Below are 11,566 nucleotides of genomic sequence, written 5' to 3'. Positions count from 1 at the left end.
GGTGGGCTCCCTTTGATACCACCTTATGTGCAACGACTTCGGTACTTTAGTCTGAAATAGAATGGAAATTGACAGCTGAGAAGGAAAAACACAGCTTCTCTGTTGAACAGGTCACGTCAGCTGGGGATGCTTTGGAGACAACGTGCTGGGAGGAAGATCTGCAAGGGAGCAGTCAATTGAGGAAACAAATAATATTTACATGCCCCGCCTGTGGCACTGAAATAAAACCTTCTTGCCAGTAAGAAATTCAGCCCAACCCTCCTGGCCCCACCTGCTCCTGGGGGAGGGATCGCGCTATAAAAGACTCCAGGCAGTGAACAGAGATGCACAGCAATTTGGGGCTCTCCAGGGAATCCTCCTGCTCTAGTTGTGACCATGGGAAAGAGAGTAGCTGTCGTGCTGGCTGGCTGCGGGGTGTACGATGGGAGTGAGATCCATGAGTCTTCTGCTGTGCTGGTGCATCTCAGCAGGGAGGGGGCACAGGTAAGAGGCACCCTGGCAGGCTCCTGCCCCATCTCCGGCTCCTTTTGCCCTGCTCTGCTTTTCAATCTCTCTCTCTGGCAGAAGGTACTTGTCCCTAAGGAGCTCTGCAGCTTGCCGGACAAATCACAAGCTCCCTATTGCTCCTAGGATAATTGCAAAGCATAAGTGACTGGAGTCAAAGCAAACGGCACAGAGTAGGAGCGGCTACAGCGAGCTTGGAGAACTCCCCAGTCTCTGCTTTGCTTTCACAGCTTTTCTGTATGAGAGGATTGGCTTGGTGCTCTGTGTTGAGTGTATCCAAACTCTGAAACAAACTTTCCTAAACGCATTCTCTATTCTTTTTGGCTTGCACTTCCTCTTTTCTGCTTTGGTATTTCTGTTTAAAAGACTACTATTGGTTTTGGCTGTTTGAAATTCATCTTTTTAAAACCCCGAAGATTAGAACTGAAAATAGACAAGTTCTTGTGAATTGAACTTGAAGAGGGGTAAAAAAGGTGACCCTCAAGCAGCCGCTCTAATATGCCATTAGTCACGACAGTCACTCCGTGAGACTGGAGGAGGAGAGAAGCCCTGTGTAACGCTACCCTCAGCTCTGAGCCACCCACAAATCCCAGAGCCGTTCTCCTGGGAATCGGAATTGCTCTATTAAATACAAAGGCACAGTGGTGATGTACATGTGCTGCAGAGCCAGCCCACCCACTTCCAAAGCCTTTAAAGTGCATATTCTCTATTTGGCTTAAAACTGAGACTTCTCCAAACCTTTTGTCCGCTGTCTACAATTTTGCCTCTTCTTCTCTCCTGGAGCTGCTGCGGTCGCTTCCCTCCTGCCGTACCCTGAATTGGCAGGCTCGGAGCCCCGTCCCGCACTCATCCCTCGATCAGCAGGGACCTCTGGTGGAGGGAACGCAGGCGTTATTCCAACCCCCTCCTTTTCTTTTTCTGTCATGCTTGCCTAAGGAAACAAAGAATAGCAGAGCAGAGCATAGTACTGAATACAACAGAATAGACTATTTCAGTTGGAAGGGTCTACAACGATCATCTAGTCCAACTGCCTGACCAATTCAGGGCTGACCAAGTTAAAGCATGTTATTAAGGGCATTGGCCACATGCCTCTTAAACACTGACAGGCTTGGGGCATTGACCACCTCTCCCGGAAGCCAGTTCCAGTGTTTGACCACCCCCTCAGTAAAGAAATGCTTCCTAATGTCCAGCCTGAACCTCCCCTGACCCAGCTTTGAACCATTCCCAGGCGTCCTCTCCCTGGATCCCAGGGAGAAGACTTCAGCACCTCCCTTTCCACGTCACCTCCTCAGGAAGCTGCAGAGAGCAATGGGGTCGCCCCTCAGCCTCCTTCTCTCCAAACGAGACAAAACCTAAGTCAGTAGCCGCTCCTCATAGGACAGGCCTTCCAGCCCTTCACCAGCTTGGTTGCCCTCCTCTGGACACCTCCAAGTACCTTAACATCCTCTCAAACTGTGGGGCTCAGAACTGCAAAGCCTGTACAGTCCCAAAATCTATCGCCCGTCTGTTTGCCATCCTCCACTCTTAATTACTGCACGTGAGCTTGAAACAGTTCGGAAGGACTGGGAGGCTTTTTCCAGAAAAAAAAATACTCTGGCTTTGGGAAAACAGTGGCTGGGGAGAAGAAACTCCAAGTCCTGTCTTTGAGGGAGGCATGTAGTTTGACAGCAGCTTGCTGGGTAGTCAGCACCCACGGGAGATCATAGAATCATAGAATCATAGATGGGGATGACCGGCTTTGTGGGGGCAGCTGGGGCCGCCCCGGTGAAGATGATTGCTTGGGATACAGATGGAAACCTCTAAGAAATGGTTTCACTGATGGCTCTCGGGACACCTCATTTTCCTAGGAAGCAAAGGAGTCACTGCTCCCTCTCCAGCACTTCAGGCCCCAAAACAAGCAGCATGGGCTAGCTTCTTTGCTTTCACCTAACCACACTCTCATTCCTTTAAGGTCAGGGTAAATGTTCTCACGCAGAAGCTACAAAAGACCTTTCTTCCTTTCTCCTCCCTATGACAATAACCTTCCCGATGCCAGTATCAAATACAGGTGAGCCTGAAGGTCACTGCATTCACCAGCAAAGTTCTTTCCTAACAAAGAAGCTGAAGCATTTTCATTCACCACCTATGACCTTTAACATACTTAGGATACATGACTGAAGGATAATAGACCTTTCTCCTCCCTCCCCAGGCAGAGGTTTATGCTCCTGATGTTGACCAGATGCATGTGGTGGACCACATGAAAGGACAGCCAACTCAGGAGAAGCGCAACGTGCTAGTTGAAAGTGCCAGAATAGCCAGAGGCAACATCAAGGATCTAGCTAAGCTGGATGTCAAGGGGCTGGATGCCCTAATCATACCAGGTAGGACGGCATGCATGGTCTGCATGCCCAAAGTCTTGGGAACAGCTTAGATATGCCATAAGCCTTGAATGACATGGGAGTCATGGGCTGGAGAGGAACTGGGCAGAGCCACTGGGGAAGAAGACAGGCTGGAAGCAGGGAGGACTGGAAGGACAGACATCTTCCATCTGTGCTGGCACGGGCGTGCCAGCTTGGATTTATATTAAAAGAGAACATGGCAATGCAGGAGCTTATCCCAAGAGGAAAGGGCAGATAACTGCCAATTGAATTACCCTTTGTACCATCTACTGAGCTTTGTTTTGACTGGATGTAAAACTGTCCCGTTCCTCACCAGCACGCCAACCTCCTTATCAGGAGAAGAGGCTGGGACAGGGAAGGGGGTGACTCAAAAACGGAAAGCTTGGTCAGTCATCTTTAGTGAAAGTATTGGCAATTCATCTTTAGTGAAAGTATAAGCACGTGATTTCAGTGGGGATGGATTAGGCCTGGAGCAAGAATTAAGAGACAAGTGAAAACTTGCCAGCATGTTCCACCATAATTCAGAAAAGAGCTCATGGGTGAAACACAGTACCCAACAGAGCATTGATACCTCCCCACTTCAGTCTGAAGGGAAGCAAGAAAGGTGCTTTGATGTCTCATGCCCTGGCAGTCAGCTCACAAAGGTTCAGCTTGTCTGGTTTTAATTCTTTTATCAACATTGGACAAATGCTGCCATCCACTAAATCCATTTTAGCATTCTACTAAGTAATACCTGAAAAACTCCTGCCCTGGAGTACTAATCTTCTGGTCTAACCTGTTTCTCTTTTCTCAGGTGGCTTTGGAGTGGCTAAAAACCTGAGTACTTGGGCCACCCAAGGCAAGAACTGCATTGTCTCCAAAGAGGTGGAGGACGTCCTGAGGGCATTCCACGCTGCCAAAAAGCCCATCGGCCTGTGCTGCATTTCCCCAGTGCTGGCAGCCAAAATCTTCCCAGGTTGCGAGCTGACTGTGGGTCATGACACAGAGTGTGAGAAGTAAGTAACCTTGGAGTGCTGATATGAAATCACACCATGAACATCACAGACTCAGCAATGCCTCCCCAATGTACGTAGCACCCTGTCTCAGCTGTCCTGCCCAGGTGTCTGAAGTCTCGTGATGAGTTGAATGTTATTTCTCAGAATGAATGGTCCACTTTATGCATTTATTAAATTAACCTTGGCTGATAAATTAAATAATCAGAGTTTTTGATGTACCCCTTGCCACACACATATTCCTCTACATATGTCTCATGTTACAATTAGAAATCTGATTCTACTTTTTACAGTTTTCTGTAATGGGGGTACTTTACCACATGGGGACACACGAGACTGCAAGAATCACAAAGGAATACATTAGATTTTGAGTGAGGAAGACGTTCAGGTTTCTGGAAAGGAGGAATCTGTCCTTCCCTCGCCTGAGGGCAGGGAGGGAGGATGCCAGGGGGGTTCCTGGGACAAACAGGAGCAGCAGAAGGCCACGGGAGCTCGTTTTCTTCCCACGCCACGCAAAAGCCGTCCTTCAGTGACGCGCTTGCCTCGGACGGACGCCGCTGCAAAGGCGGACTCTGCTGCAGCTGGTGGCAGGGGAGCATAGCATTTAGTAACCAGGGCCCTTTTGAAGACTTAACAGTTAAAACTTAAAAGTTGAAACTCTTCAAGTACCTGAAAGAGTTGCTTGGTTATTTGTCAGCAGACCAAAGGGCACGCTGTACCAGCAGATTTGTTTGTGGTTTTGTACACTTCTTTACACAACTCTGATGGCTTAAAAGAAGACACTTTATTTTAAATACAATCTTATATTTGCCTCCCCAATGTACATAGCACCCTGTCTCGTGCATCTCTCGGTCCCAGGGTAGGAAAGTCACCAGACCACTGACCCATAAAGTTAAGCAGATCCTAGGTAGGAACAGGATGGTTGCACAAGACTTGGTAGTGTTAAGAGAGGGAGGGAGTTAAACTGTCCTTACTCATACGGGAAACTGTGACTGAATTCTCCCAATGGCAGGGAAGGAACTTGCTAGGAAGGGCTAGGAAGTAATGTCACTTGTAGGAAGCTGGTGAAAAAAACCCCCAAACCTAAATACAAATTCTGGAGTGGGCAGAGTTAAGTAGTGGAACATCTAAAGTGGAACACCAAGGTCTTATTTTGGCTTTACTTCAGATTTTTAACTCACTGTAATCTGGAGGTTTCCCTGGTTCTGTAGTCCCGGAGAAACTCCTCTGACAGGAAAAGATTTGGATCTTATTGAGCAGGCTTTCTGTAGGGACCATTCATCTCCATAATCAACAGACTTCTCACTCTAGGGCCTCGTCAAATTGCTCTGTGTAATGACAGCTTCCCCACATAGGGTTTATTCTCTTTTCTTCTTGTAGATGGCCTTACGCAAAGACTGCTGAAACCATGAAGGAGCTTGGTTGCAAGCATGTGAACAAACACGTCACTGAAATTCACGTGGATGTGAAGAACAAGCTGGTGACCACCAGTGCCTTCATGTGCAATGCCCCCATTCATGAGATCTACGATGGCATTGGAAAAATGGTCAGAGAAGTGGTCAGACTTGCCTGAATGCCACAAAGCCACAGAATCCATCTCCTCTGGAGTGCAGGCACTGGGCCTCGGATAACATTCTTCCCCTTTTACACCCACATGTCAACAGGCAAATTGCTACTCAAACGGAGTTCTTCCCCCCCACTGGACCACTGGTGGCTGCTGAGGAGGGAGAACTCCAGAGCAATGGAAGCGTTGTCGTGTTCTGCCAAGGACACACCTCTTACTGACAGCAAACTGGCAGTAATTGGAGTGTGGGCACGCGTCAAGCTGGCATGCAGAAGCCAGGTTTCCACGGGGCTCAAATACAGCCGCTGCCTTTGGTTCTGAGCGGCTGAGGAGTTGCGTGGGTCATGTCAGCCATGACTGGGCTGACCTGACACACAATGGAAGCGTTGTCGTGTTCTGCCAAGGACACACCTCTTACTGACAGCAAACTGGCAGTAATTGGAGTGTGGGCACGCGTCAAGCTGGCATGCAGAAGCCAGGTTTCCACGGGGCTCAAATACAGCCGCTGCCTTTGGTTCTGAGCGGCTGAGGAGTTGCGTGGGTCTTGTCAGCCATGACTGGGCTGACCTGACACGTACATATCACGTGTCAACAGGAATTGGTCCCTTTCTGAGATTCCTTACACATCCATCTTTGCCAGTAGTTCAAAGCTCCCCACAAACCTCACAGAACAGAAGAATTAGTGGCAAAAAGAAGGAACACGGTTCTGCTACTGAATAAAACCTGATACTTTTTACATGGGCTGAATTCTGCTTTCATTTTTGCCTTTTACTCTGGATTAGGAGATGCTCTTAGTGCTACTGGTTGGCCAACGAGTGGGGAAAACAGTACGGGAAGAAGTCACCAGCAACAAACCCCACTTGTTTTGCTAGGATTTGTCAGAACCCAGACTCGGGCATGAATATGATATAGGTGAAAGCAGAATCAAACCAATGTTAGCATCCAGGTCTGATGGGAAGAGGTTAAATTCTTCCCTTGTATTAACAGAAGACCTGCTATGATAGCACGGGAGCAGCCTTCCATACTGTTCCTAGGCAGAAAGAGTCCAGGGTGAGGTCTAGGCATCCCAGCAGTGCAATTTCCAGTGCCTTCCAGTCTCTAGGAAAATTCCTAGAAAGAACCTGGAAGCAACAATTCTGCATTGCAACAGGAACAGACAAGATATCCATCTAGCTGAAACCTGAATGGCAAGCTGTGAGCTAGCTGGGCGACAGCAAGTCTGGCAAGCAGAAGGCACTAAAAATAACCCAGTATCAGGCACAGTTGTTCAGATAACAGGCCAGGCACGGGTTTTTAATGCCAGAGGGAACCACTTCTCCGTGTAACCTGACCACTCTGCAGGAGCTGTAAAGAGCTCAGCAACTTACACTGGGCTGAAGCAAGCCCGCTGAGAGGATTCAGTCTTGACCTGAAGATGCTGCCGTAGTATTTGATAGCTCATTCTCACAGTTAACCAGCATCATTTAAGATAAGCCATGCTTTATTTCTCTCTTATAGTTGAAGACCTTACTTCCAGCCCCTGGATTGTGACAGGTTTGTCTCCACAAGTTCAAGAGCTTTTTAGATGGTAGCTGGTATGTTCTTCTTATACAGGTTCTTATTATACAGGTAGCATCATATAATCATTACAGACTGAGCTGTTTAATTCTCTCAGCATAAGACATGTTTTCTAAGCCAGCAACTATTTTCTGAGGCTCTTCTCAGCAAACTCTTCAGGCTTTTTACATCCTTTTCAAAAAACTGGCATATTTTTGCACTCTCACCAATGTGGCAAGATCCTTCGAGACTACACTGGTGGCCAGGGTGGGAAGAAATTTACCCACATGCCGCAGTGGTGCTGCAAAGAGGGGTTCAGGCACACCTGAACAGCCCACGGTAGCATAACACAGCAATTCTACCCAGGTTTCTAATGAAAATGTAGCTTATCCAGTCACTTTCTGTGTTACTTTTTTCCACTGACTCTGCTACCAATCATTTTCACCCTGTTGGCCACCTTCCGTAACATTTTGCAAAGGTGTGAAAGCCTCCAAGACACAAAGGACCAGCGGTTTTGGGACAGTAGCTGCCAGGAAGAGAAGGAAAATGTTTGCTAGTACAGAAAGTCCACTGTTCCCTTGGTCCTTTGACAATCCCCTATAGAGAACTGCGGTGAGTATCCCAACCACAGAGTAACATTCCATCTGAATTAGGATTTAATTAGGACAGAAGCACAAATCCGTGGGAGACCCGGCCTCAGAGCTGCACAGTTTTCTCCCATACTGTTACTTCTGAAGGGGAATCCACAGCTTAAGCTGTTCATTACTTTACAGAAAGTAATCGTTCCCAAGCCCTTGAACTCTTGTCTTTTGCACAATGCAGGAGTTCAGGAAAGGTACAGAAGTTTCTGCCATAAGCACTAACTTTTGAGAGTTAGACAGGATTTTCTGAGTTTTGACTAACTTATCAGGCTGAAAAGCTATGGGATATAAATACAATAGGGAGAATTCCAGGGACTGGCTGAAGAATTTGAATTAACCTCTAACTTTAGATCCAACCCACACAGACACAAAGCTAGTAACAACACTGTTTGCTAGGATGTGGAAAACTGCTTCCACTAGTGGAGCAGGAAAAACAACCTCAAAGATAAAACATTAACAATATTTTGGTGTGTTTTGACACCCAAGAAAGGCAACGAACAAGAAATAAGGAAGCTGGAGAAAAGTGACATTGTAACTAGTTGTTTATATGGGAATGGGAAAAAAAAAGAAAAACCTGTGGTTATGGGTCAGTCAGTGTCAGCATCCGTAGGAACTCCTGTTTGTCCACTTCCCCATCTCCATCCACGTCTGCTTCATCAATCATCTCCTGTGGGATAGCAAAGATTTGCAGACCAGGTTAGGTTGGATCTGAGAGGGCAGACTCTCACAAAGTGCAAACACCAATGAAGGCTTCAGGCAAGGCCCGAACAAGGAAGAGATCATGTCCATTGCAAAGCAACACAGCACAATCCCCCGACCTCTTCCCACCAGTAAGACACTCCCCGCCCTCCCTAAGCAGAGCACGAGAGGAATATGTTTGTACTTCACAAACCTGCAGCTCCTCATCTGTGATGTCTTCGCCAACCTCACTAGCCACCACCTTGAGATTCTCAAAGGAGATCTTGCCAGTGCCATCACAATCAAACACCTCGAAAGCTTGCAGGATCTCCTTTTTCAAACATGGCTCCGCCTTAGCGAGGAAATGAAAAATGCCATCATGTAAACATGACATCATACCACCCTACAATCCCTAGTAGGGCATTTGCAATCAAATCCAAGACATCATTTTGGGGAAAACATGGCCATAAAAGAGGGTTATCTACCGCTGCTATTTCACCTTTGCCTTCCCCGCCCCCCCCCCGGTATAACTGTGTATTAAAGGAAAAGCTCCAAGAGAAGTTGTCTGAGCAGCATGGGGACTTGGCCTGGAATACCCTGGCCAAGTTTTGTCAGGAAGAGGGGGACTAGCACTACTACTGGAGGAGGAAGCAGCTGCCAAGAATGATCCCACGGCTACAGCTGTATTTTATTTCAAAAGCAAGCCAGGCCAATGCTGGCTCTTACTGCCCTTACTCACTTCACACAGGCAATGCATACACAAGCCTGCAGCTAGGTGTGAGCTTTGACTGAACTGGGGGGAAAATGGGGATCTTCACTGCTCTCTAAGCATGGGTCCCGTGCATACGCACCCTGGCAACTATGACGGCATTGACGCCACAGCAGCTATGCCCCAGTCACCTCCCAGGCACCCCACAAAGCCTTGCATTGAAATCAGAAGGATGGGATAGGCAGAACCAGGCAAGCTGGTGCTCTTTGAGAATGGCCTGTGTCTGCATGCAGCCAGGCACTAGAGGATACAGAGGTTTTTGAGCCACAGGAATCTCAGACGGGCGATGAGGACTAGGGAACACGAAGCAAAGAGCTGGTATCAAACAGCAGCTCTTTGGACACTGCACGAGCTTAAGTGGCTGTTGCCTGCGGGAGGTGCTGACAGTGTCAGCGGGTATTGAGGAATGATTTTGCTACAGATGGTGAATTGTTCATCTGATGTATGACATTTGCTCACCGCTGTCTTGAATTGAAGATAAATAGTCCTGTGACTATAAAGACAGAACTGAAATTTCATGTGGAAAGGTTTAAGGAAGGGAAGTGGGGGCTCCTAGGTGCTGTGTGTGCTCAGGGCACTCTGGGGTGGGAGGGAGATTTCTGCTGAGATGCAGCTGTCTACCTGAACTAGCCATCCTGCTCCCTCTATAGTTCACGGAAAGAGGCAAGAGGCATAAGGACAATTCTACCCAAAGGTAGATCTCTAAAATAGCTCAGGTGAAACTCCTGAAACTCCTGTTTCTCCCCTGCAGGGAACCAGAGTGGCCCAATCTACTGTGGCTACCTGCATTGTAGTTAGGCAAGAGGAATCTCAGTCTTTGTGACCAGCTGGGCTCACATACCATTTTCTGAGTCATCACCTGCAGAAACAACTTAAAGGTTAGCTTCCCTGACCCTTCTTCACCGAATTCAGAAACGATTCTCTTCATCTCCTCTCTCCCCAGTTCACAGCCCAGAGCCCTTACGGTTATCTGCCAAAAGAGAAAACAGACCAATGTCTTTGTGTACAAATCAAACGGAAACAAAGAGGGAAAGATGTTTGAAACAAGCAGGTACACGAAAGTGGTGAAAAAACCCCAACTTTTCATCAACATCTATTCATCCACCATTTTGCCTCTAGAGAACAAGGTTCTATAGCTGTCTAACATCAGCAGTATGAGGCCATGAAAAATTATCAGCAAAGAGCTGTCAGCAAGGGCCAAGAAGGAAGGTTTCGGTGCCTCCTAAGGATATCTGGCCAGTAAGCTGGCACAAATCTTAAACCACTGATGGCTGCATAACGAGCTGGGGTTCAGGCAGCAAAGTCTGTTAGCACAGCAAGTGGTCCAAAAGCAATAGGTGGCAAACACCAGTTGCTCCTTCGCTGCTCTGCAGCAGCGTTTATCAGGTGCTTGTAAATGATTAGCCCCATTTCCAACATTTATGTTTACTGCCAGTCATTTCTGTTTGACTACAGCAATTCAAGCTCCAAGTGCAACTGTGGTCACAAAGCAACTGTGTCATTTCTACCAGCCTGAGGGGATTCAGGCTTCTGAGCTGGGTTACTCAGACTGTGCAAACACATCCCGAAGATCAGCAGACTGAACGCCCTTCAGCTAAATAAACTTGTGCTGTGTTTGTAAAAGCTGTTAGAGGACAGGGGTTGTTAGAGAATTTTGCCTGCAAAATGTCATTCCTCCTCAACTTCTTGAGGATGGGAGTCACTTGGAAAAAAGACAGGGTAGGAGACTCCTGAGATTTATTCTGCAGCATCGCAGAGAAAGGACCTAAACCCCCTACTGATCTGGGCCGAGTTCAGTCAGCACTAGAGTGATGACAAGCTCTATATGCTGTTATAAACTCCTGCTGCAGGCATGGTAGTACAACAGCAATACTACAGTAATATGATTTTCCACATGTGAAATGGGTTATGAAGGACATGCTGCACATCCGTGCCTTCTTTCAGGCCTGCCTATAAAAGTCTTTGCAGCACAGGTTAACGTTATCTTGGTGCACTGATGAAAATGTAACAGAAGAGATTTGCAACCAGGGTAGGAAAGTCAAAGGCCTCTGGATGAGAGTGGTGGAACAGCTTCATTCCACCTCCTAAAAGCTCACTGTGACCAGAGCTTCTCATTCCTGGTTTTCTTCTCCACAGCCCAAAGGCATGTGAAAAAAGCAATGCAACTGTGTGGGGCTTCACGGGGGAAATGAGGACAAGCGAGAAGTCACTAAACCTCACAGCCTTTGTTTTCACCAGTAAACACGCTGCATTTTTACAGCTTCTTGCCTTCAAGTCGCTGACATCTATTAGGCCCGAGCCATCCCGATCGAACAACTCAAACGCCTCTCGCAGTTCTCTCCTATGCTCCTCGCTGAGCGGGAACGCGGGGGCTGGCTGCTCCGTCGGGGAGCTTTCCCCGGCGGTACCTGCCTCGCTGCTGGAAGCCTGCGGGAGAGAGGTCCGGCGCCCTCAGAGGGGCAGGCGGGCGGACGGGGAGCGGCACCGGCCGCAGTCACCCCCTC

The 11,566-nt window shown here is 47.9% G+C and overlaps 2 protein-coding genes across 2 annotated transcripts; one reads left to right on the top strand and one right to left on the bottom strand.

The window, feature by feature from the left end:
- Nucleotides 1-338: 338 nt before the first annotated feature.
- LOC104070422 (ES1 protein homolog, mitochondrial-like) lies at nucleotides 339-5,461 on the top strand. The gene is made up of 4 exons (XM_009575065.1): nucleotides 339-483; nucleotides 2,693-2,864; nucleotides 3,676-3,877; nucleotides 5,255-5,461. The coding sequence occupies exons 1-4, from the start codon at nucleotides 376-378 to the stop codon at nucleotides 5,445-5,447; spliced, it is 675 nt and encodes a 224-aa protein (XP_009573360.1). The 5' UTR covers nucleotides 339-375; the 3' UTR covers nucleotides 5,448-5,461.
- A 2,734-nt stretch (nucleotides 5,462-8,195) lies between these two features.
- LOC104071297 (caltractin-like) lies at nucleotides 8,196-11,489 on the bottom strand (the record flags this gene model as incomplete). The annotated part of the gene is made up of 4 exons (XM_009575074.1): nucleotides 8,196-8,282; nucleotides 8,508-8,645; nucleotides 9,904-10,032; nucleotides 11,331-11,489. Coding segments are annotated over 4 exons (513 nt in total), but the record flags the coding sequence as incomplete, so codon positions are not given.
- Nucleotides 11,490-11,566: the final 77 nt, after the last annotated feature.

Source organism: Fulmarus glacialis, unplaced genomic scaffold, assembly GCF_000690835.1.
Source record: "Fulmarus glacialis isolate BGI_N327 unplaced genomic scaffold, ASM69083v1 scaffold21230, whole genome shotgun sequence".
Taxonomy (NCBI): domain Eukaryota; kingdom Metazoa; phylum Chordata; class Aves; order Procellariiformes; family Procellariidae; genus Fulmarus; species Fulmarus glacialis.
This window is presented reverse-complemented; position numbering and strand designations above follow the sequence as displayed.